A 24846-nucleotide genomic window follows, 5' to 3' on the forward strand; every position below is an offset into this window, starting at 1 on the left:
TTATTCCCTTGGGAAAGTGTTGTATGTCGCGCTAGAATTTCAATGCTGAAGTTTCTACAGGAAACGGGCTTGAAGAAACCTGTAACAGATGTGAATTCAGATTTCCAGAGTTTTGAACAATGTACACACTAGTCTTGATCTAGCATTGGCTAACGTTTCCCGTCCTGGTCCCTCTATTCCGTTTGCACATCTCTCATCCATATCAAGACTCTCTCTACAGACTCCAGAATAAACTTCATGGCATATCCGCAGAAATGCACGTAAAACCCAAACCATGCCAGTGCTCTGATACCTCTAATGATTTGCCAGGAGATCCAGCGAAGGCCATATAATGCCCAAACAGGCACTATGAATATCCACCATAGCAGATTATAGGCAGCGTATAATATTGGTTTGAGAATTATCGAATATCCATAGGACAAACAAAGAACTGTGATGATAAGATACAAAACATATCTTCGAGTAGGCCTGTGTGAAATGAGATAGACGAATACAGCAGGAGCGACAATATGAGTGAGGATATCCGCAATTGAGGGGCTGTTGTTGGGAGGCACAACCACCAGCATCATTCATATTGCTCTGGGACGGTCTGCAGATGGAAGAACGGATTGAAAAGGTGTATATTCTCTCACATGATCGTGTTTGTTTTACTCTGTTCGCCCCTCTAATTCATAATCAGTCACCCAAACAGCGGAATACCCTCGTGGCCTCACGTAGCAAATCTCGGGATAATGTTTGTGGTTGGTGCTCAATAGCAAGACGATAGCAGGATGAGGCAGGATGTCACTATACTCTAACATTGACCGGCACATGAACGAGCGAACCGGGAAGAAAAGGCGGTCAGACTCGATGCGCATGAAGGTGGAAAGGAAGAGTTCCCACTTTTTCTCCTGAGGGTTGAATATAGAATATAGGGAATCTGTAGGGAATGGCGGACGATCGAACAAATTCAAGTAAGATACTCCCAGTTCAGTTTCGACGCACGTCATGTGCTTTTCAGTGACTTTCAGAGTGACAATCCTTGAGCACTTTTTATCTCAACACCCAGCCCCAATACAGTCTATTGAGAACACGGGCCCTGTTGAGTACCCTCGTAGGTAGACCTACCCAGAAAATCTAAGTCTTATATCCATAATTGAGAAAGCCTATAGCTTTATGGTGTGCGAAATCACAAAATTCACCATTTTTGATGAATCTCAACATTCTTGAAAAAACTCCAAAGTCAAGAACAACAGCACTTGAGGACTTTGTATTGTATTTTGTAGTAAGAGATGTGCATAGATGCCTGTAGAGCAAAATACTCATCATTTCAGCACAGTTTTGTGGCTTGTCCATGGTATGCATCTTGTTTCTTGTTGAAGTTATTCCACTCTCAGAATGGATGGATCACCCAGGTTATTCATAATAAAACATTGCTCATTCAAGCATGATTTACAGCTGGGGATGATGAGAAAAGTGCAGTCAATGTACAAAAATATGAACCGAGGACCATTAAGGACTTGGCGCTTAGTTTAGACACTCTTGCCAGAATGCTATCTCATCTCTGAATTCTTCACTATAAAATCTCAGAAAATCTGATATTGTCTTTAAGCAGTAGGTTAACAGTGCCCGTGTTTTAATTTTTGCATAACTCAAATGAAAACTACTCGAAAGACCAATTCGTTGCACCTTGAGATTTTTGGCGGGGTCACAGCTGTGACCAGCACGTGATATGCGTCGAAACTGAACTGGGAGTATCTTACAAAAAAAGTTACATGAAAGCTCGCTCTTGATTGGTAATCATTCAAAAGTTGCTTCAAAGCTAAAATTTTAAATATTTCCTTTGCGTCCTCCTAGCTCCTCCTAATGCGAAGACTCGTACAACGGAGGAATACTACAGTCGCACTCGTATTACTTACTTTTCTTCGTCGCAAAAAAAAATGGCCATTGTAATACCACTGAAAAGAATTGCACAAAATTGCACTTCCGAGTGAAAGAGATCTTATTAGCTCGGTCTTTGTCCGCATTTTCTCGTACTATCATATGTGTATCCAGCAACTCATATCGAGCACAACAAAAGCAGGGCCAGCGACTATGTATGTATATGAGTACCCACCAGCACTCTCCACAAGGCTTTTTACATTGCCATGCGAAGGTACGATGCTAATCTACTCCTATCTATTTATCTATCTGAGTGGTGTCCCAAAGTGATGGTTTTTTATTCTGCGTAGAATGTAAGCATTTCGGTCAATGAGCCCAAATATCTGCGAGAGAAACTAGAGTTTCTTCGCAAGTATGTACCATAGCCACTCCACAATCAAGTCGTCCTTTCCTCCCACTCTTACCTCATTTCCCAGCCCATATCCTTTCACTTCTCCCGCGTTCTCCTCCAATTCATTTCTTTCGCTCTTCTTCTTCTCTGCCCCCTCCATGAGTTCCGTCCACGTCCTCTCTACTATCGTCTTCCCTCCATGGACAAATGCATCATCAGGATGATTCTCGATATAGTTACGCAACGAGCTTAATGTATGAAAATACCCCAGGAGACCGTTCTATGTCGATTGAGAGCAAATCATTGAGAGAGTGATTGGTGTGTTTGGGGATGGGTTGATCGTTGGGGAAGTATCGTGGTATGAATGTGGTGCGGGTTAGAATAATGATCAGGTCAATTGGGAAGATCCATCGGAACTACAGAAGGAATGGCCGTGCAATGTACCAGAGAAATACACTCGGTCGGTGTCAGTCATTGCCACTCACTTTCCAACAACTTGTTTAGGCAGGTACGTACACGAGATGACGTTCAAGTATAGTTCACTATTCGACCAGGTCGTTCCCGGCAAGGACCTAGAGATGTATCCAGGATATACATATCTGGGTCTCGAGTCTTGACCTGGAGGTACTGCGTAATTTAAATTAGCGGTGTCAGGGAGGGGTATCCAGCAAGCCGAAATTCCGAGTAGGACTGGGTCTGACCTGGTCTGACTGGGTACAAGTCGGTGAACGACAAATCATAGGGCATCGGAACACACAAAGGCAACAGGACCGCCAGGACGTAGTACTAGTCGAAATAATCTTATCGTGTTTCAGTTGGGCGGTGGACTCGCCACCAAAAATTCATGTGTAGATAGTGTATATCTACCAGGACCAGACTACGGCTGTGCCACACATGAAGAGGACCTCCGAAACTAGCTAGGGCTAGTCAACGTCGTCGTCAATTATGTATAACCCAGCGTGCTGCATAGGGATAGACTAAATCGTGAGGTGGCTATACCGTACTACTGGAGGACGGAGCGTGAATGAAATAAAGATAGGAATCAAGAAATAACCCAGGAGTAGAATTAAAGAAAATAGAGAGTGGGAGAATATGCAGAATTACTCCATCGTGCATGACTCGCGGAATTAAGACACCAAAAGGTAGACGAACGGTCTACTGTGTATCTCTGATGAGTAGTGAATCTAGCCTCTCGGGCTAGACGCAACGATGAAGAGGGTATCTCCATGTAGGTTGGAGAGAATTATTTAGTCTTCGAGGACCCAAGTGACTGATGAAGGGTAAGAAAATCCAATCAGTACTTTATTACTCTCACCGGATTTAAATTTCCACTTACTAGCGAAAGTACCGACACTCAAATCTGACAACGCTTCGAATGCTGCTACGGATAGATCCAAAGAGGTGCTGGTTGCGCAGCCAGGGCACTCGTCTGCGACGGTGGCAGTCACCGTCTGTTCGAAGATAGATGAGTAAGAACTAGAGCTAAATGAGATGATTTGAACGTACCGCCCCGCTCGCAACGTTTGTGATCACAACTGTCTTGCCGCAAAGGTCAGAGGAGTACATGTCCTCATCAACGGCAACGATAAGGTCTGAGTCCGAGTGAACTGTACCACAAGCACCTGAAAGCGAACAACAAATTAAAAAACTCGACTCTCACGGGGGTAAGTCACCCAAATCATACCTGCAACACCTTCTTGGTAGAAATAGGTAGCATATCCACCGGTGTAGGTAGTCCCAGATGAAGAGGTTGTGGAGGCTGTAGTAGCAGCAGTATCCGTGGAAGTAGCAGCTACTTCAGTCGCGGTAGTCGCAGAGTCAGCGGTTGCTGAGGAGGTGTCATCAGTCGCCGAGGAAGAGGCCCCATTGCCATGTCCAGCATTGAAACTTCCTTTGAAATTGCCATGGTGTGGACCATTGTCTCGGCGAAGAACATGATGAACTGGTACCACAACAGCATGGACTGGAGAGGCAATTGAGATGATCAGGAGGACAGCCTGGATGAGAAGGGCGATTCTAGTGACGAATGTGAAGGAAGACATTATTGTGTTGGTGTGTGCGTTGGTATTGGTCAAAGATGATAGTCGGAGCGTCAATGTCGACTTAGAGGTAATGACTGGATATTCGATGTCGATAATCGATATGGGAAGGCAGTCAAGCGCTAGCGCAGGACGATGAACTGGCCAGAAAGGAGCGAGGGAGTGTATGAGGGAGTGTGTAATGGGCAGTTTGAAAAGCCACAGGTCCTTTTTATATGGGCATGAATTCCAGGGTCCGGTCTTGCAGCGCCTATAAAACGTAGAGTCCGATCGCGGAACTACGATCTTGACCTCGAAAAGGACAAAAAAAACTGCGTACAAGTGAATGGTGCCTTCATTTTCAAATGTCAAAAGCCAACTGCGGAGACAAAATACAATGCATGTTGCAGCCTGTTGTAGCTTACATGGTCGCATCTAGACCATTTAACTTTCAACCCGTGTATTACGCCTTTTTCTTTATGCCGCAAAAGTCCCAATTCGTACAAACGACTTTACTATTAGATGAACACAAAGCGACACCTGTAAAATATTCAAGTCAATCCTCAATTCTGGATAGGTACATACACATGTTACCACCGTGTGCTGGTCTACACGTTGGGTCCGTTGTGTCGCGTATGAAATCGAAAAAGCAGTCGGAACAATCGCAGCTGTCTCGTGGCCTTCACCACCCTTTACCGGGTACATAGCCATTGTGATATCGATCGACACAACTCCGAAATTCTGAAAAAACAGAGTTGAAGGCTTTGACTGTTGTTCGAACGACGCAGGAGCGTTGTGTCTGAGGTATCTTTGTTGTTCTTCAGGTCTTTTTCTCCCTTCTTTCGACATAAAAGGCCTGGTAACTGGCTGAACCCTCGCCGACAGTAAGTATGAGCACTTCCGTCGCAAAGATGGGGATGCTGTTCGAGATCCTAAGCATGATCCTACGGAGAACGGGTGAAGATTTGTGAGATATGTAGACGCCGACAAAAGCGCTCAAGAATTTGGGGGAAAAAGAACATTACAGTAATATTGGTCCCTCTTGGGGACACACCTTGCTTGTACTTGATGCTGCGGGCTAACATTTGCTAATATTGGAATGTGTTGTGTTAAAGTAACAGCCCTTGATGGTACCGATACCCATGAGGAATGGAACAAACTGGAATAACACACAGAATACATTGAGGATAAAAAAGAATACATAGCACAAACACAAATATGTCAGATCGCAGCATATGTAATAGGAAGGATACGAAGTGAACCAGTGGAAAGTACCGGGAAAGTACACGACAATTGAATCAAAAAGACGTAACACAAATAGATAAGCGCTGGCAATCATGGGAGGAAGCCCCTTCCATAAATTCTGAAAAGAATCTCTTAACGAGCACAGGATAACTAAAAAACTAGCGAAAAGCTCGAGGAATGAAACAGAGATTTTTATTTATTTTCGTGATAATGTAACGTCTGGTACTTTTGCCATATCTTCGTACTATCCAAAACAATCACTCCTTCCTACTCCTTCCCAAAACCTGCTGTCGCATCCTGTACATGCTGAACCGCTGGTGCCAACTTGTCCACCTCGGCTTTTTGGGATTCCTTGATATCCGCGATCACATCGTTCACTTTGGCTTTAATGGTCTCTTTCATCCAATTTATGGTGCCAGAGGTCAGACCCACCCCTGAATCCGAACACTTCTTCAGATAGTTCAATACTGCCACAATCCAGTCGTACCCAGTCTGATCTGAAGCTCCTCCGGGTAGGGTATCGAGATTCTTTGCAAGAGGTGTTGTAAGGCCGAATCGCAAGTTTATTTCTCCACGTCGTTCGGGTATTGGACATGGAACGACTTTACGGTTTGAGTCCCTTGTGTAAGCCAGTACTGTGCCGTTTGTCAACTTTAGAGTAAGTATGTAGCCAAGTTGGGATCCAGGTTTAGGAGAGATAACAAGGCCAGCATTCTCAATGATGAGGTATTCTACATGATCAACGGGTAGAAATCAGTCAACGATGAAGGATATACCTTTCGGACATTGACTTACGAGGGGAGGAAATCTCTCTGGCAACTTGTAAAGGGGAAGCGATTACTCCTACGAGATAGGTGAGGAGGAGGAGAAGGTTCAAAGTGAGTAGTCTTCGAAACGACGTGGTGCAATGCATGATTTGGGAGAACAAAAACGTTTGGAAAGTGAGGAGGGGATGTCAATATGCGTAGAAACTGAACGCAAGAGGTACCAAAGTTTGAGAAAGAGACACCGAAAGATGGATTGCGTGTTCAGGCCCAGGTCGTATAGGAGGGAAAGTAAGATAAAAATTTGATACTCGAGGAATCTTGCTGGAATAGGTCGTACTTTATAAATTGTCAATAATGATTTTGGAGCAAGAGTAACAACATACCCGGCACTGATAGAATTCGACCAGCGAATTCGACCAAGTCAAGGACTACTTTTCAAATGCGTATGCGTTTGGCTATAATAATAATAGCGATGCGTGATTCAGCGCTGTTCGGACGTAGGTGTGGTATAAAGGGATAGAAGGAATGACAACGAAAGCGAGAGCGCCAGAGTCGGAAAGCTGGGTATCCGTTTCTGGAGTATGAAAGATGAAGAAGTGACGACTTACCAAACGCTCGACCAGTGTTTCACAATCTAAAAGAGCTTAATATTTCACTGAGTGTTCAACGTTCACTGGAAAGGAAAGGAGCGTTTGTGAGAATCGTTCTATCCCACACAACCACACACAGCCATCGCTAAAAATCAAGCCCGTCGGGGGCCCAATCAAACGATAAAACAGCCCGGGCGCGTTGTGTGAGGTTGTGTGATGAACAGATATGATGACCAGTACCGTCGGGTGATTACTAGTCCTTACGATCGTTTTCTCGCCGCGACGAACCGTTACGAAGGGCCATCCATCCATAGCCAATCACCCCAGGTCACTCCTGGCACAGATACGAAGATAGTGTATACCGACTCTGAGTTGATGGAGAGGCGCTCTTCCGGACCGCTTCCTTTCGGTGCACTGTATGGCAATCCCATGGTCCGTATGTATGCAGAATGAACTTCGTCAATATTGTGTCTCTCGATATTTTGTTGTTCAGTTGTGAATTTCCAAGCCAACCTCATATTCGAGATGTTGAACTTGAAGGGTGAAAATGGAGTACTTACATACCAGATTTCGACTATCCGATCTTGCAAAAGTTTCCTTTCTCTCGATCGACGCTCTCCACCTCAATTTTGACTAAAATTTTTATTCGCCTCTTCTTGTTGTCGGATAGCCACTGTTGAATCCTTTGAATATAATTCCAAATTTGAGAGGATTGTATAATGACAGACGATAGAAGGGAACAGGCGGCGCGAGAGCAGTACGATATATCTCCAAAGGAGAACACAGTGCAGACTGACGTTAGTGGTTGGGAGAAGCGCGTAGCAGATGGTATCTCAATCGACGTTCCTGTTGAAGCCAGAGGCCTGGGGATTGAAGGAATTTATACAGGGAGCTACTCGCAATTTATTGAAGCTTGAAGTTGTAGCTGAATCCATCGGTGAATGAGAATTATAAGGAGACCAGAATTTGCGGTTTAGCGGCCCGCTCTAGATCAGTCAGCTCTTTCTTGAACCACCAACTGCAACTCATTGAACACCGCTACTCAGGCTTCAGGATATATTCCGCTCTTTTGTTTCTATATGTATATGCTTCGTTAAAGCGCCCCAAACAAATTTCCGGAGGAAAAGAACCCCTGGCAAGCAGAACCTTCGGAGGACCAGATATAGACAGGCACAGCACGCTATTAGATCTACTTTCTCTTAGGATTCTTGGGAATGGCGATCCCGCAACGTACCATAAAACTCGTTGTCATCGGCGCTGCTGGAGTGGGTAAAACCAGTATACGAGGACAATATATCTCTCAAAGGTTTTCGACCGGATACCGAGCAACAATTGGCGCGGATTTCATTACTAAGGTCGTCCAAGTCGATGAACGCGAAGGTTCAGAAGAGACGGAGAGGGTTACGCTGCAAATTTGGGTATGTGCGTCCATCCCCCGTCTTTACATTCTTTGGTATATGTGTATAACTGATGTATAGGTCCATTAATCCACAGGATACCGCGGGCCAAGAACGTTTCTCCTCGCTTTCTTCTGCCTTTTTTCGTGGTGCAGACGCCGCAGTGCTGGTATTCGACGTCAATGCGCCCGAGACGCTCCGGGCTTTGGTGAAGTGGTGGGAAGAGTTTAAAGTTCACGCGCCATTGGAGGACGACGAGTTGGGGAGTTTTTGCTGCGTGGTAGTTGGAAATAAGGTCGATCTGGGTGAAAAGACCAAGGTCTCTAGGGTGTCGTATGAGCAAGCTGGGATGTTTATGGACACACTCATCCCACCAGAGTTATATCGCGACGACGACGACGATGAAGAAGAGGAGGATCCTTTATCAGCGAGCCAAATGACTGCCACACCGACTAGAGTGAACGCAAAACCGGCTTATCAGCCCCTATTCCTCGCATCTTCTTCTACTTCGCAAAGCCGGTCACAATCTCGTTCAAGATCCACCGACCCAAGCTCGACTCGTTCGCTGTATGCCTCCAGCTCTATCTCTGGTCTATCCATCTACCACACACCTTCTTCGTCTGTATACCACCACTACGATACAACAAGGAGCTCGCCAGATTTATCACATCCAGGGTCTTATCCTCCCAGACCTCTTCCGCATTTAATCATAGGGAGTCTGGACAGCACAAGAAGCTTGGGCAGTATGCGTGAAGGAAATTCGAGCGCAGTTACCCTTACACCTAGTAACTGGGATAAATTCGACTCGACTCAGTCGGGTCAGGATTCGAGATATACACAGATTGACGATGTTTCGTCTCTTTGGGATCACAGGGAAGACGCTCACGAGTCAAACGAGACGAATGGCGACGTTCGACAACGATACGACTCGATTCACTCCGTAGCCTCCTCTGCATCTGCCGCTGATTCTTTCTTTTCGGCTTATTCAACACACACTCCAATCTCGAATCCCTCTCCAAATTCTTCTTCCCCTTCCCGCTCTTCCTCTCGTTCTTATCCTCTTCAACGACCTTCTTCCTCCACTCTCTCTTGGCGCCCGTATCCACACACTTCCTCACTGGCACCTCCGCTCAAGTCACCTTCACATTCTAATCATTCTCATATGCATTCGCATAACGATCATCATATTGATCGCGGTAACGTCAAACACTTCCCTCAGAGTAGGCGCTCTATTTCTCCCTTGAAAGGCTTAAATGCCTTCCCGGCCTCTTCTTCCCACACTCGGGATTACCAACCTCATCTTCGTACGCTTGATCATTCGCACCTTCGTTCGGAGATCGGTCCAGCACCGGATACCGAAAATACAGAAACCACGAAAATCCCAGACGTATCCCCAAACCTCAAACCAGACACCGGTCCTCGCCTATTTTTCGTCTCCGCTAAGACTGGCGAAGGAGTCAATGATGTGTTTGAGTATGTTGCCAAACGTGTAGTGAGGAGATGGGCTTGGGAGGAAAGGGAGGAGGAAAGACACAGGGAGGAATCCGGGGACTTTGATGGTTATCGTGAGGCTGAAAGAAGATTGCAGCCGTCGAACAGACTGAAACGCAGAGAACATCAAAGACAACCTTCAGATGGAATCGGACATGGCAGCGGGATTATGCTGAATAGGTCGAATGGGTTAAGAGGAGCCTCGAACGGAGGCGGGTTGGGGGGAAGATCGTGGAGTGGGGGTATGACCATTACTCTGAGCAGTCTCAATGGCGTCGTAGGCTCGGTGAGTTCGATGCGAGGAATGAGAGGAACCGGTGAAACGGAAGGTTCGGGTGGGGGTTGTTGTTCGACGTGAATATTGGCAGGATGGATATATCTGATATAGTGGAATAGTAGTAGCGTACACGGAAGGACGGAAGGGGGAGGGTTGGATGAAATTTCTCGTATATATTTCTGTATATTCTACAAAGTAGCATACTTTATAGTTAACTTTATTCTTGACTTCATGCATCCTCATACTCTGGGCCCATCAATAGCTCGTGTCAAATCAAGCAGCACCGGTCAACTATGCTTGTCGCATTATCGGGACCAAATTTATTCTACATGATTTCACAGAGGTTAATTATGATCGGAACGGGCGGAAACGGTTGCACAGTGGGTTCGATGTGCTCAAAGGCGATTGCACGAAGGGATTGTTGACTGATTATTATAAACTTCTCGCGAAGAATTGTATAGTTGAGTTTCGTAGGTGTAAAATCTGAATTCTGAGCTCCGCGAGGAATACTCTTTCAGAACGCTTGAGCGCTTGAGCTTTAAGCTTTCAGAGCAAACACACAGTAAAGGACCTTCCGATCCCTTAACAATCGCCTGCAGAGACGACAGTACTATCATCAAAAGCATGAGTATACGCAAGAGGCAATGTATTTGTACTAGTGCTAACGAAACGGGAACGCAAGTTAGTAGCACTCGGAGACATGAAAACGAAGGAAAACCTACAGAGTAATTTAGTCCGAAACTCATTTCAGGGAACAGCGCGAGGATGGTGCTTGATTGTGAGCTTCTGTTGAGTGCTACACAAATCTTCTAGGTAACGACGCCATGTGTTTTGAATTACTTGGTTCCCCCTCTTGATCTCCCTTCCTGGGTCTGTGTCATCCAAAAACTTCGTCCAATTGCATTCGAGTACTTTGAAAGCATATAGCGCCTCATCAAAGTCCACAGATATCTCTTTCGAAGTGTATTCGATAGCTTTTACACCACGGATGAGGTTGTGAGGATATTGAGAAGGGAGACTGTATTCGGCGGGGGGTGCGCTGCAATGGGGGGTCGGATCCTGAAGATTCTGGCATATTGCTGTTGTCATATTCATGTTGAATGGTCCAATAGAATGATACGGACCTGGGTCATACCGGCAATGGAGGGAATATGGACCGAAACCGGAAGAATTTCGACGTTGTGAGGAGATTCTTCTTTTTCCTCAGATTCTTCCTCGTTACTAGTAGGTACATGATGACGCTGTAAGCAAGGTTCAGTGAAGCAGTAGTTGGGAAGAACGAAATTTACACTAACCCAGTCCCCTTCAGCATTGTCTTTAACAATGACGTCGAAATCTCGAGCATTGAAATTTTCTCGGACCACCTCGACAGTTCGCCGAGCCTTTGCGTGGCTACCTGAAAGAGAGGTATCGAGAACTGTCACATCTCCAATGTGAGAGAGGTCGATGGGCATGCCATTCTGGTGCGTAGCAGAAGTAGTTGGCACAGGAAAAGCGGAGCCATAAGAAGCGGCTCCAATAGCGATAACAGCTGTAAGGATGGATTGAGAGTAAACCATGGATAATACTCGAGAACTGGACGATAAGCAGTGGGTTTTTTGCGTAAGAGTATAAGTTGTGGAGAGACCAGCTCTGTGAGGAAAATGACAGGAATTCGCATCTCTACTTATATTACTTATATCTAGAAGCGGGCATCAAGGGACGAAACCTGATGGAACACGTTCAAGACTCAAGTCGAGCCATTGGTGCCCCCAGTGCCCCACTTCTTTTTTCCACCACCGGGTGACGCGTGAATGCATTGTCCAACGACGCCTAATCATAATTCGACAATGAATTGTCATTATTAGCAGCACTCTCATCCTCTCAATTATTATCAGACCATTATCGCAAGACCCCTATGCCAACCGACTTGTCATCTTACTATCGTGCCTATTGTAGACTCAATAACCTTCCCATATGGTTCTTCCTGCTGAGGCTGACTGCTGCCGGTCGTCGCCCATAAGTATGCCATCCTGCTTTTCTTCATCGATTTATCCCCGCGACGGCCGGAGTTCGCACAACTAGTACGCACAACTAGTACGCACTAACTACATAGCCGCAACCTGCAACAATTCCGAAAACTGAAGGATGACGACGAGTTTTTTTCGCCAATCTGCTTCAATCAGATGGTTGTATCTCCGGAGGAAAAAACAGCTCACGACGATCAATGCCGACAAATATGTAACCTCCACTTCTTTGTTGGCCCTACTTACAAGTTTGATACAAGATATAGCGCGTCCACATGGAAGCAAGAATCGTTTCGTTTGGCTGATCTGATTGGGCTAATCGCACAAATAGGCTGTAAATATTGGGTGCCTCCATTCTCCCTTCAAACTTCAACGCTAATTAACGTTTAGTGAGTCGTGTTTGTATATATCCCTGTCTATCTATTTTGGTCTTCAAAAGTAGCAGCCACTGACTACTCCGCGGATACTCGATGTGATTTGGATATATTTGAACCTTTTTCCATTCTTCTTTCTGTCCTTTTCGACGTCTGGGCTAATCACTGTTCGTGGTTCTTCATTTAATGTCTTTAGAGTATTAAAAGTACTTAGTCAAATTCGCTGGTCGAAAATTTTCCAAGTTATTCAACGCGTTGGTGAGTGAACGGACCGTCACGGTCGCATTCAAGTTTGGAGGGTTAAAAACCATCGCTCACAATGATTCATTGATAGCACACGATTTCATTCTGTTCACCTTCAAAACCCCTCCGAGTCCCCCATTCGACTTCTGTTCCAAACCGGCACGCTCTTCTCAGCTTTGGACAATTTCTTTCGGGTTCTAAGCCCTCTTCTCAGCAACTCTTCTTCCTATACACACACCTTTCATCATGTTTTTCCGCAAAATGTTCATCGCAGGCATCATCCTCGCAAGCTGTCTCGGAGTTCTTGCTTCGCCTGTGGATATAGCCAAATACTCTCTGCGGTCGGGACCCTCGACAACTCCACTAGTTACCCCTACGTCTGATGTCAGTGGACTTGAACGACGTGTCGATGGTAAGCATATCATAACCGTGTTATCAGAGAGTTTCTTAGGGCTAACTGATATCAAACTGCGTTCACTCAGAGCTTGAGTCTATATCTGTTAGTTTCGTCATTATACCAAAATCGGACGCATGGTTTGCCAAATTGTCCTCGCCACAGACTTCTCAGGAAGCACTCTACGTACTTATCCTCAAAGGCCGTGTTTCCTTTATAAAGGAAGGGGACAAAGTTTTCTACAAAAGCCTTCCGCGTGCCGCTATCCATCAAATAACCAACTCGGGTATTAAGTTGCATATTATGATTCCTGAAAATCCGGGAGAAATTGCAGATATACTGGAGAGAGTGACCCGAGGGGCCGATGGTTGCACCTGGCTCATCAAAGCGGTGGATTTCCTAACGCAGGTAGCACAAACAAAGGGATCGGAAGTAGGCTTATCGGAGGCGGAGGCGGAGAATGCTATAAATTTAATTATGTCCAAAGAGAGGATGTTAGGAATATCTTCGAATTGTAGTAGGAATTAGCTTCAAAGGTTTATGTATGTCACAATTTACGCCTTCAGCACTCCTCAGCATGCACTGGGGGAATGTCATTTGCAGTACTGAATGACTTGGCACCATAATTATGACCTGTTTCAAGCGAAGGAAGACCGGATTGTGGAAACATTACCTGAATAAAACCCCATCCTTGAGGGTCGAAGAGTGGCACTAGCAGGCGTCACCATCAAAAGAGCAGATCAGGAGCAGATTATCATCATGATCATTGATTACCATCTTATGACACTACTATTGGACCTCAGGCCCCTCTGAGTCTGAAATTCTTCACAAGTCTCCTGCCTTGTATGTACATCTCCCTGTGCTTAGTCCTTTCCTGTTTTATCCCTGTTAAAAACTGCAGAGTCTGCTAGAGTCTGCTGCAACTGTGCGAACCCCTGTTTACCCCGGCAAGCGCCAGGACCGGTACCCCACAATCACAGTACATAACACTTTCTTCCTTCCGTCGGCGAACAACACAACATTGGATTATTGTTTGGATACATTTTTAATTGTTGACTTTATAGAATATCATATAAGGCTATCCCCGCTGCTGTTTTCCAAATTCCCTCCAACACCAAACGTCAACGCTGGTTCGGTAAGTCATGTTGTCTCTGTCTGTCCTTTTTGAGGTCTTATTTATGATTCTCCATGTTGTGTCCTCAGTAGATCACAATTCGTGCTTGGTCAAATTCGCTGGTCGAAAATTTCCCCAGGTTATTCTTCATAATTTCAACACGCTGGTGAGTGAACAACCCGGAATCGTCGCGTTGAATTAATCATAGCTGACAACGAGTCATCGACAGCAGTTTGCTACCACAAAAATTTCACTCTACCACCTCCGACGCTTTCTGAACGCGAGAATTCCGCTCTATTGAACTTCTGGATCCATTCCCTCAACTCTCGAAATTTTTCTCTTCCCGTGCATTACCGTCTTGCAGCGTTCACCTTCTTCGTATGAACATGTCATTCCGCAAACTCTTCATCGCATGCATTGTCCTCGTTGGCTGTCTCGAGGTGCTTGCTTTGCCTGTGGATTTTGGGAGGTTCTCTCCGCGGTCGGGATACCCATCGACTCGAATGATCACTTCTACCTCTGAAGCTCACGATTCTGGTGATGACAATGCCATCAGTGGGCTCGAACGACGTGGAAAGTGTCTTATAATCTTGTATCTGGCAACTTCCCGAGGCTAATCATGAGTTCCCCCAGATCGTTCATCTGCTGGCTTCGTTATTATCCCCAAATCGGACAACCTTTTTTCCAAATTGTCCTCTCAGTCATCATCTTCTGCAGCACTATACGCACTTGTCTTCAAAGGCCGTCATTCCTTCATAAAGGAAGGGGATAAAGTTTTCTACAAAGTCCCTCCGCGTTCCATGACCCATAAAATAAAAGACTTGGGCATTTCTGTCGACATTCGACTTCCTCAGAATTCAAAACAAATCGATGCCAAAGATCGGGCCACTCTCACGGACTTGGAGAGGGTAACCCAAGGGAGCCATGGATGCACCTGGATGATGGAAGCGCTGGAATACCTAACGAAGGCTTCACAGGCAAAGGGGACGGAAGTAGGCTTGTCGGAGAAGGAGGAGGAGGACGCTAGGTATTGGATTGCTTCCAAAGAGGGAGAATTGGGGATTGCTTCGAGTTGTGGCAAGAAGATTATGAGGCCTGTCACAGCTGTCAATAGTCCTGTGCATCATGCCATTGTCGAAAGCCCTACTGAAATGGACGTGGACTATTTTTCACCAAGCTCTTTACAGGCCCTCAACGACTAGAATCTCCTGCAAAACCTCACCCGAAATAGCGTAGGGCGTCAGGCCGGGCGGGGTTCTGGGGGCCTCCCTCGACTGATGTGGGTCAGTGGCAGCACTATTGGTTTTCTAAATAAATATGAAATAGACGTATTTTTTTTACGGGTATGAATATATGTATTAATTGTGGCGGAATCAGCACAACCACCGTTGTTCGCCGTTTCTGAGAATTTTTGTACGTCATATGTATGTTGTGTTTATAAAACTTGATATGAATCATTCACCCGATTTCTCATTTACTGCTGTGGTTTTCAAGGTAAATACTACATTGTTGCCTAGATGGATACTTGGACTTTACTGATAGCCAATAGATACTGAGATTGAACAAGTGATTCGTGCTGACTGTTTGTCTCTACGACCAAGGTTTCATCTCAGAGGGTGTCAAGAATCTTGCGGTGCGTGCTTGCCTTAAAGATGAATATCTAAAGGCTGACACGAGTCATAGATCATTCCCTTCCAATCAACTGACAATCTTCACCCAAAAATGCCAGAATCAGAAAAACAACTGCGTGGTCCTCGACCTCCAGCAATCCACACTCATTTTTCGAAATCGGAGAATCAGAATGTAATTGATAACAGCACTTTGACATCCTCAACTTCGGGAAAGCACGAAATTCCTCGGAAAACCCGGATGATACAACTCAAATGGCAATGGCCTTCGTCCCTTGCCTGGGTACCAGCCAATTGGTCATGGCAGAAGATTCGACTCGCTCTCCGATGCGCAGTAGCCGCCTGGATCTCTTCTGTGCTTTTTGTGATTCCGGCTGTGCAAGTTTGGATTGGCCAGGTGCGTCTCGGACAATCGTCTTTAGGCTAGTTTCATTCTTCTCTGTCGAGGTTTAACTGCAAATTTATACCATTCTTATAGGCTAGTTTCCTCCTGCTTATCGCCGCCTTTCTTTCACCGCCAATCGACCCGTTCCTGGCAGTATTAGAGCGTGAGGTCCTCATTTCTCTGTTCGTTGCTGCTACCTGGGCATTCGCGTGTTTAGGCATGTTTCTGGCTAATCTTGCCCGGACCAATCTGGATACCTCTGTACCCATTCAGATCGCACTCTTTTCGAATGGTCAATACGTCGAAACCGCTCCTAGTGCGATCCTGGCTATCTTTATCTTCATCGGAACCGCTATATTGCTCTACATTCGTGTCCATCAGGGACCCGGTCCCTATCTTTTTGCTACCCTCTTCTCATGCATCTGCCTAATAACCAACCTGACTACGGCTGTCCTGGTTCCTTACCCGTACTACGTCCTCGGTCGAGCTATATTCATCCCTTTAGTGTTCCACTCAATCATATCCATCTTGGCTTCTATCATCCTCTTTCCGGAATCGCTGTCAAACAATTTCACCAAGCGAGTCGCTGCGGTATTCACACCATTACAAAAAGCTACAACAATTCATCTGACATTGCTACGAACAACGCCAGGTGGCGATTGTGTAGAAGAGTTCAAAGGGCATATTGATTCTCTTGCAGGGGTCGTAGCTCAGAGTGAAGCAGCACTAGGTCCCCTAGCGCAAGCCGCACGATTGCTGCCGTCCGAGGTGGTTTACTCCCGGTACAGCCCGAGAGACTGGCGACCGCTGCAGGATCTTGCAAGACGTGTCGCTGTCCGCGCGAACGGGATGTCGATCTACTTTACGCTTATCGATCCTACTCGCGAACGGTTTCCCATCACTCCTGCGACGACAAGACCCGGGACACCTGCAGGAACAAGCCCTAGTACACCCGTTGAAAGACATAGCGAGCCACCACACCATCATCATCTCAGTAATCTCCTTCACCGGGCGCATTTACATAACAGTAACCGTTTCCACCATCGAGCTTCGTCGTCATATGGAAATCGGCATACTTCACATGCTCCTGGTATGTAATTTTGCCTTTCTGACAAAATTTACTCGCTTATTGATATCTTGCTAGTCGGTGTTTTTGAGAGCCAGAGATATCTCGATCTAGAGGCTCATGTATGGCATGACCCCAGGACGGAATCCCATACAACACAAACGCACAATCTCCTGCAAGAGTCTTGCACTCCACTTCTCGAGCAATGCCAATCCGCCACTGCATGTCTTCAATCATGGTTTGCTGGTGCTGCAGCGAGAGACGGGACGTCCTGGAGGTTAGCCAAGGGAATTCTCTCCTCCGCTCTACTCAGCACGGCTGCCCAAATCGAGCGTCGAGAAAATGCGAAACAGCTTGAATGGGAGAAACGTGTGTCCGAAATCCGGATTGTTCGTGAAAAACTCGAGGAGGAATTGATTCGGTTCAGGACAGTCGCTAGGATGAATGTCGTCAAACCGTACACAGATGCTCTTGACCCAGTGGACAGTCCTATTAGTGCGGAAGACTCGAACCATTGGAATTACGAGTACAATCAGCTGCCGTCCCATCGATACTTGTTCAACTGCTATGTGTACCAATACCACCTCATGAGGTTTGCCGATATGCTTGGAGAACTCCTCGATCACGTAATTCGCTTGGAAACCCGGCCTGAACGTCGTCATCGGCGTGTTTGGACACCAAAATTCCATAATCTCGCAAGTGTTACTGTGTTCTTGGAGTGGATCAAGAGTGTCTGGACGGATAACGATAACGTCGGTCGCAGTGCGAGCTCTGGTGCCGAAGGAGAAGAAGGGGAAGAGGAGGATCCGGATCGGGTGCAGCATGTCGATCGTGACAGGAGGAGAGATGTTGAATTGGACGAACTCTCAGACGAAACGAGGGTTGGGAATGGCGTTGTAGGCGATGAAGAAGATAATATGTATGGTATGGGATTACCGTACCCCAAACGAAGAGACCCAGATGCGCTTCCTCCGAGTAACGTAGGGGAACTCATGGGTAGATGGATATACAAGCGCATAGTGGGCCTGACGACTGGGAACGCTTTGTATGCTGTGAAAGCGGGAGTCCTGACGAGTAAGCGTTGGCCTACTTGATTCACTCATTGACTTTACTGAAAAACGTTGAAATTAGCGCTCATGTGTATTCCGTTCTTCATTCCTGGATCAGCGCAATTTGCTTACGGTGAGTATAGTTCGCTCATTTCTTAGATATTGAATATCGACTGATTGTCTCTCAATGTTGTTCTAGACAATCGATTCCTGTGGGGAATGTGTGTTGTTTTGCTGATCATGACTGTCGTTGTCCTTCCCGTCTGATCTAATATCAATAGTGTCATGGCACAACTGACATCTGCACGATTTCGCGGGGACACTACGTTTGGGTTCCTCACGCGAATCTTTAGTACCTTCCTCGGCGGCGGTGTGGGTCTATGTATGTGGTGAGTACGTGATTTCATCGATCATGGCCTTTTCTCAGCTGTACCTGCTCCACTTTTGTGTCTTTGACCCCTAGGTATATATGTGCGCCGACAAAGGGGCATCAAGCGTCTCCGTACGCACTTGGAGCCATTTTCGCAGTGTGTTTTCCGTTTTTCTTTTACATCAGACTGTACATACCGGGCCCTCCGATGAGGATCTTGATTTTCTTTGTGACAACGGTTTTGGTGAGTGTTGTTCAATGACCCACCGAATTCAAACTTAATTGGTCTTGGTTTAATCTACATAGGTTATCGGATACTCGTATCAAGATCAATTCCAAGCATTGCCGTCGAGTCCGGGAGTAGGATGGAGTGTGGCCTGGGTGAGTAGGTTTTGGTATTCTTAGCATATCGAGGTTGATATCGATGACTCTCTAGCGCCGATTCTTGCTAGTTGCATGCGGTGTCTTTGCAGCGTTGTCAGTGTTTTATTGACCCTCCAATTGACCATTTTGTCCTCAACCCTACCCACAGCATATTTTCCTTTTTCCCTCCCGCATTCACCCTTAGAAGATACCAACGCACCGCCCTCGCCACAACATGTGCAGAACTTGGTGTTATTTACTGCGCTGTCCTGTCATTACCGTATTCGAGTAGCTTGGGCCAAGGAGGCGGCAACACAAACGACACCAACAATGGTGACCTCGGCAAACAGACGCTTGGGCACAGCGAAGAGACTCACGCAATCGTGGCGAGGTTAATAGCAATTCGGAGTAAGTTGGGGAGATTGAAAACTGGGAAGGTGAATGTCAAATACGAGGTAAGTCGCGTTCAAGTTTCTTTGTTCACTTAGTTAATCTGTTTTCTAGATTTCCTTGAGAGGAAAATGGCCCGAGGAGCGATATCATACACTGTTTGATTTGCAGATGTATGTACGTTCCGTGATAGTGTTGGAGATTCCACGAGTTGCTTATGTGTCACTACAGGCAAATTTCGTACTCCCTCTCTCACCTCCTTTCCGTCATTGAACATCTCGAACCAGCATGGACCCGCGCCCTGCTCAGTCGAACAAGGTTTACAGACCCGAATTTTCAAGGAGACGTCTTGGCAGTTATTAGTGAGTTCAGTCCTCTTATGCCTGGTTTCGACCGTATGTATGCTAATCATAACCTCGCGATCCCTCGTTAGGTATGATATCCACATCACTTCGTACAGGCTCACCACTCCCTCAAATCACACCATGCCCGCTCGTCGACAGATTCATGCTCAAATATCATGGGCTGAATGTAATTCATAAAGAAGCAGAGGAAGATTATGGCCTTCCGAGAACGTTGACGAGGGAAACGTTGGAGAATGAGCAGTACTTGTAAGGAAATATATTTTCCCTCAGCTATCATTGACGACCCCACATTAGGATGTTTTGCGTTGGTGTTTCCACAGCATTCGGGATTGTGAGTCGACTGGATAGGCTTATGGTTGCTGCAAAGGAGATTGTTGGGGAACAGTATCATATACAGGGCATTGGCTTTGGGGGATTCGGATCGGTGACAACAAGAAGAGAGGGTGTACCGTTAGGAAGCAGGACGAGTACAAGGATGTAATGTTATTCCATTAGCACAACCAACACAATTGTAGTCTACATGGTCATAGAAAAGCCGATATGAACAGTGCCTGAATAGATTCGAAGAGCGGGCGTCTTCGTGTGACCATGTAAAGAATCCGCTCTGATACCCCGAGGCGGGCTCATCCTTTCGCAAGATCGGCGAACGCTACTATTTTCGTAAGGTAGGCCCTACATATTCCTGAATCTTCTTGTCCGTGTATTGAGCTGAACATTGGCAACATAGTCAAGCACGAGGAGGGCGACGAATTTGTTGATTACCATTCATGTTAGAGAACTTAGAAGACGTTGAGCCCAGTAAGAATTCGAAATGGCTCGACATATTTCTGCAGGTCAGACAAGTTCTTTCTTTCTCAAAGCTTCCCGGTTACTCCCCAAGGCAGCCTCCATTATCTCTTGACCCTCTAAGACAAGATCCCTGAGGCAGGGTGACTGTAGAAGTATCTACATCTACACCAAGACACCTTCACCAAATGTGATAATGCCAACGGCGGCGCAGTGCGATGCGATTACTTCTTTCAGGACGTGACATGCAAAGTCGACGTTGTGCATTTCTTTGATTGTTTTCATATGATATACATACTGTTAATAGTCCGACTGAGTCCCTTCAGTTCAACGCCAAGAGAGTCCTCGCTCCTCGCTGGCAGCGACAAATGTTAAGCTGATATTGTTCTCCAATGGTAAAGATACATTCCAATCAATTGAGCGCATATCTTGGACCAGAGTATTGTGCTGGCCAAGAAGGAAGAAGGAAGCGCACACGCTACTAGCGCCGCAAATGGGAGTTAATTTGGCGCTGAAGCGCTGAAGTTTGATGCATGGCAATGTTGTGGTAGGTTGTGGTATCCTGAATCTTGGATTACGCGCTTCTCATCCTGGTTTTATCTCTAGGGCAGTAACATCATCATGCAACATTGTGGCGCTATCAAACGATATCTTACGACTTCGATGCCATCAGACTAGATTGAATCAAATGGATATCCCTGTACCACTCTTTCTCATGATAGTAATTCTCAACTGGACTCTTATGACATTCCGTACAGATTCCCCTGTTTGTCGAACGTCCTTCTTTGCCCCGGGTATTTATTTACTTCGTGACTATTTAGAAGGCCCAACTCCCACCTAGGGATACCAGTGGCCGTTTCCTTTGAGAATGCACAAGCCTATTGCTGGATGATACGGTACCGAAACTCTCTGGGCCCAATAATCAACGTTATGCTGAGTTATTCTGGCTTAATTACCTTGGCTCGATATATATGTGCGTGCTTGTTGGCCTGTGGCTCGGAACTTCCCCATAAGTATTGTCTATATGATTTTTTCTGCGGTACGGATTGCTTCAAATTGCATCTAAAAGGCGCAAGACGGTCATCTTGCGTCTTGGCCAATCTTTAGCCCTTGTTTATAAATAACCCATACTAGTGCTCCGCAAATTTCTGGTCGCTTGACTTTTGCGCCAGTAAGCCACTGCTTTCAACTGGGGGCATCGAAGTCGAGAGTTCAACTCGAGATGTCTTCATTAAAGAATCAGGATCAGAGCTCTATCAATTCGACTTACTCTGCGGAAGCTAAGTATAAACGTTCGTGGGGCAGTTATATCTGGTATAAGTCGTTGTTTTTACTATCCCAAGTTACAGGCTGATTTACTCCATACAGGGATACATGGGACAAATCACCTGAAGAGCGGAGGTTCCTGACCAAGCTCGACTCATGTCTCTTGACCTACGCCTTCCTGTCCTATCTCAGCAAATAAGTCGAGATTTATTTCTCCATAATTATATACTTACTTACCTCTCTCCATGTCCCATTGAATTTTTGCTTTCCCATCCGCATGATATATACGTATCTAGACCAGCAAAATATCACGGTAAGTGCTGACATATATCTATCAGCCCAACTACATGTCTTAATTCATGGATTCGAAGAATGCTTACGTCTCGGGAATGCAGGAAGAGTGCGTCAATCCGCCAAGATATCAATGATCTAGTACTCTACTGACTTATTTATTTTTCAGCCTCCATTTGTGCGTTTTATTTGGCTTACAGTCCTGCATCTGTTCTCTAGATAATCACTCTGATCTCCTAAATCCGCATTTGCAATTCAGGGTTGGCAATGATTTAAACTACATCACCACCGCTTGGACTTGTGGATACGTTATTGGACAAATCCCCTCCAAGTGCGCACTCGTTCAACACGGAATAATACATAAACCGAACTTAACATTGATATATATACAGCTTATTGATCACCCGAATTAGGCCATCTTTATGGGTAGGCTCGACGCTCTTTCTCATCATGACCACTACAATGAACAGTATATTTCCAGATACCCGCCATGGAAGTCTTATGGAGTGTGCTGACAGTGTTGTTATCCACGTCCAAGAACTTTACGCACCTAGTTGTCATTCGTTTCTTCGTTGGTAATGTATTCTCCGGTCAATGAGATTTCACGTTCCGAACCTTTCAACTCAGGTCTAGCGGAATCGACATTTTACCCTGCCATGCAATACGTTATAGGTAGCTGGTACAAGACAGACGAGCTAGGAAAACGTGCTTGTATCTTTCATGTGTGTAGACCTTGTTTGTGGAAGCGGGAGTCAAAAGTATAGAGGTTTCCCTTATAGGTGGCCAGTGCTATTGGACCAATGTTCAGCGGATTTCTGCAAACAGTGAGCTCATAATAAGTCGTTACACAGTGTGCGGCGTTGTACTAACACCGATTCAATAGGCCGCATATAACGGATTAAACGAGGTTCATGGTCTTGCAGGTTGGAAATGTCAGTCAATTATGTTTCCGAATAAAAGCTTCAAATTATACTGTTTATCCTAACAGGGCTATTTATCATCGACGGCATAATCACCATCCCTATCGCTTTACTCGGATTCCTCATTATGCCGGACCTTCCTAACAACACCAGACCTTCTAAATGGCTTTATACCGAAGCACAGTTGGAGATTGCGAATAAACGCATGGCGGAAATCAACAGAAAACCCCCATCGAAATTTACGAAAGCAAAGATTCTGGGATTTTTTACAACGTGGCACATTTACACGCTCGTCCCTCGTAAGTCCTGCTATAGACCTGGTTTAAGAGTCCAGGAGGTTCTATAGCTTGGCTCATTGTCTTGCTTTAGTTTATATACTATTCAACAACGGTGGGGGACCGGCATCCTCGATGATCTTTTGGTTGAAGAGTTTCAATACCCCAACCAAGACTGTTTACACTGTAGGACAGATTAACATCTACCCTCTGGGGCAGAATGTCGTACAGGTCGTAACTAGTTGAGTCTACCTCCTGCCCCTCTTCAGACCACACCAATCAATTGATGTAATAACATAATGTAGCACTGTCTTGGGCTTGGTTCTCAGATGCAATCGGTATGCGGTGGCCTCCTATGATTTTGTCTGGAGTCAGTATTTCTCTAGTTCTCTCTGGTTTTCTCCAATGTTAATCTGATCTTATGATATAGACATGGAGTATGATAATCTGCATTCTGCTTGCAGTAACGCCTTTGTATACACACATTGCCAGAAGATGGGCATTATACTACATGGTACGTGCATGTTGACTTGCAATTCGAAGGAATTGGCTGTGAATCCCTCACCTCCTTTCGTTTGAATCCTCGTAGACAACGGTACCCGCGGGAATGTCAGGCCTTATACTAGCTTGGGCTAATGAATTGACAGGGGCAGACAGTGAAAGTGAGTTCACTGAACGTTGATCAAGCAGTAGCTCTTTTGTGATTTTCTCCTACTCATTTCTCTCTCGCGCTCTGCATTCTCCTCTACATACTGAAAGATCTATCTCTCATATTTTCAGAACGATCTTTCGTCGTCGCATCTTGTAACATGTGGGCTTATGTTATGCAGGTGAGGAACATTATGATACTTACTTCTTACTTATGCTTAACGAGTAAACTATGATCTCTTCAGGCTTGGCTCCCAATGTGAGCACTAGAAAGTACCCGTCTCGTTCATTGGCCAATCGGCGATTTCAGTGTTCTATTTCCACAGGTAGAACAACCCCGGTAAGTGCACTTACATCCTAAATCCGATGTGACCGCCTACTGACTCGTACATTCAATGCGCATAGAGTACTCAAAGGAAACATTGCCACTGCTGGCATCAATTTCGGAATGAGTGAGATCTGACATTTGTCTTTCACTCTTTCAATTCAACTTAATGTCTGTCACTTTCCATAACAGTGTTCTTCGCATTCTTGACGTATCTTCTCCAACGAAGAGATGCTCATCGGCAAAGGATCCTTGAGAAGTCACAAAGCACTCCTGACAATGGAGCCCGTGTTGAGGGGTTACCCTATGAAGGAACCGAGTTGTTAATAGGTTAGACAGATTCGGAGTCACTGAACTGGTTTTACTCCGTAAGCCAAGGAGGGATTTAAACCTAGGGATGATTGAAGATGACTTTTTGCGATTGTGTCTCGAAAGAATTCAGTAGATCGAGAGTTGCCCACGGAACCCTCTGAGTCGATAAGTCAAGATACCGTAGCAGGAAAGATTGAAGGATTCTTTGGGTTGCTGGGATGCAAGCCCGATGCTCGTATG

The 24846-nt window shown here is 45.7% G+C and overlaps 10 protein-coding genes across 10 annotated transcripts; 5 read left to right on the forward strand and 5 right to left on the reverse strand.

Annotated features, from left to right (window-relative positions):
* Window positions 1-156: 156 nt before the first annotated feature.
* Window positions 157-960, reverse strand: C8R40DRAFT_581819 (uncharacterized protein). Its single transcript, XM_046235515.1, has 4 exons — window positions 714-960; window positions 633-664; window positions 274-468; window positions 157-214 (listed from the first exon to the last, which is right to left on the reverse strand). Coding segments are annotated over exons 1-4 (372 nt in total). The 5' UTR covers window positions 858-960; the 3' UTR covers window positions 157-213.
* A 2613-nt stretch (window positions 961-3573) lies between these two features.
* On the reverse strand, window positions 3574-3975 carry C8R40DRAFT_989761 (RlpA-like double-psi beta-barrel-protein domain-containing protein-containing protein; the record flags this gene model as incomplete). Its single annotated transcript, XM_046236713.1, has 3 exons — window positions 3574-3702; window positions 3758-3873; window positions 3936-3975. Coding segments are annotated over 3 exons (285 nt in total), but the record flags the coding sequence as incomplete, so codon positions are not given.
* A 1806-nt stretch (window positions 3976-5781) lies between these two features.
* Window positions 5782-6427, reverse strand: C8R40DRAFT_1066308 (uncharacterized protein; the record flags this gene model as incomplete). The annotated part of the gene is made up of 2 exons (XM_046225763.1): window positions 5782-6245; window positions 6310-6427. The coding sequence occupies 2 exons, from the start codon at window positions 6425-6427 to the stop codon at window positions 5782-5784; spliced, it is 582 nt and encodes a 193-aa protein (XP_046090282.1).
* Window positions 6428-8085: 1658 nt separating this feature from the next.
* C8R40DRAFT_1036302 (P-loop containing nucleoside triphosphate hydrolase protein) lies at window positions 8086-8572 on the forward strand (the record flags this gene model as incomplete). The annotated part of the gene is made up of 2 exons (XM_046223573.1): window positions 8086-8289; window positions 8366-8572. Coding segments are annotated over 2 exons (411 nt in total), but the record flags the coding sequence as incomplete, so codon positions are not given.
* Window positions 8573-10274: 1702 nt separating this feature from the next.
* On the reverse strand, window positions 10275-10897 carry C8R40DRAFT_582632 (uncharacterized protein). Its single transcript, XM_046235518.1, has 2 exons — window positions 10755-10897; window positions 10275-10697 (listed from the first exon to the last, which is right to left on the reverse strand). Exons 1-2 carry the CDS (start codon window positions 10780-10782, stop codon window positions 10432-10434), a joined length of 294 nt encoding a protein of 97 aa, XP_046090284.1. The 5' UTR covers window positions 10783-10897; the 3' UTR covers window positions 10275-10431.
* Window positions 10420-11898, reverse strand: C8R40DRAFT_582453 (uncharacterized protein). The gene is made up of 4 exons (XM_046235517.1): window positions 11332-11898; window positions 11161-11277; window positions 10759-11104; window positions 10420-10697 (listed from the first exon to the last, which is right to left on the reverse strand). The coding sequence occupies exons 1-3, from the start codon at window positions 11593-11595 to the stop codon at window positions 10784-10786; spliced, it is 702 nt and encodes a 233-aa protein (XP_046090285.1). The 5' UTR covers window positions 11596-11898; the 3' UTR covers window positions 10420-10697; window positions 10759-10783.
* Window positions 11899-12905: 1007 nt separating this feature from the next.
* C8R40DRAFT_1066311 (uncharacterized protein) lies at window positions 12906-13581 on the forward strand (the record flags this gene model as incomplete). The annotated part of the gene is made up of 2 exons (XM_046225764.1): window positions 12906-13071; window positions 13142-13581. The coding sequence occupies 2 exons, from the start codon at window positions 12906-12908 to the stop codon at window positions 13579-13581; spliced, it is 606 nt and encodes a 201-aa protein (XP_046090286.1).
* Window positions 13582-14398: 817 nt separating this feature from the next.
* Window positions 14399-15596, forward strand: C8R40DRAFT_1085312 (uncharacterized protein). The gene is made up of 2 exons (XM_046227320.1): window positions 14399-14740; window positions 14801-15596. The coding sequence occupies exons 1-2, from the start codon at window positions 14548-14550 to the stop codon at window positions 15367-15369; spliced, it is 762 nt and encodes a 253-aa protein (XP_046090287.1). The 5' UTR covers window positions 14399-14547; the 3' UTR covers window positions 15370-15596.
* Window positions 15597-15638: 42 nt separating this feature from the next.
* C8R40DRAFT_1245396 (uncharacterized protein) lies at window positions 15639-20371 on the forward strand. Its single transcript, XM_046233621.1, has 15 exons — window positions 15639-15800; window positions 15851-16192; window positions 16274-17270; window positions 17325-18320; window positions 18378-18428; window positions 18495-18516; window positions 18577-18684; window positions 18759-18909; window positions 18972-19046; window positions 19102-19142; window positions 19198-19483; window positions 19533-19591; window positions 19650-19780; window positions 19852-20029; window positions 20078-20371. The coding sequence occupies exons 2-15, from the start codon at window positions 15890-15892 to the stop codon at window positions 20262-20264; spliced, it is 3585 nt and encodes a 1194-aa protein (XP_046090288.1). The 5' UTR covers window positions 15639-15800; window positions 15851-15889; the 3' UTR covers window positions 20265-20371.
* Window positions 20372-21548: 1177 nt separating this feature from the next.
* Window positions 21549-24803, forward strand: C8R40DRAFT_582096 (MFS general substrate transporter). Its single transcript, XM_046235516.1, has 21 exons — window positions 21549-21883; window positions 21938-22030; window positions 22124-22148; window positions 22207-22235; window positions 22296-22304; window positions 22386-22457; window positions 22519-22552; window positions 22608-22701; window positions 22754-22848; window positions 22906-22950; window positions 23010-23058; window positions 23115-23345; window positions 23416-23562; window positions 23627-23691; window positions 23752-23835; window positions 23911-23983; window positions 24102-24151; window positions 24215-24228; window positions 24280-24309; window positions 24375-24421; window positions 24487-24803. Exons 1-21 carry the CDS (start codon window positions 21792-21794, stop codon window positions 24627-24629), a joined length of 1521 nt encoding a protein of 506 aa, XP_046090289.1. The 5' UTR covers window positions 21549-21791; the 3' UTR covers window positions 24630-24803.
* The last annotated feature ends 43 nt before the right edge of the window (window positions 24804-24846 follow it).

This window comes from Lentinula edodes, assembly GCF_021015755.1.
Source record: "Lentinula edodes strain Le(Bin) 0899 ss11 chromosome Unknown C8R40scaffold_4, whole genome shotgun sequence".
Taxonomy (NCBI): Eukaryota; Fungi; Basidiomycota; class Agaricomycetes; order Agaricales; family Omphalotaceae; genus Lentinula; species Lentinula edodes.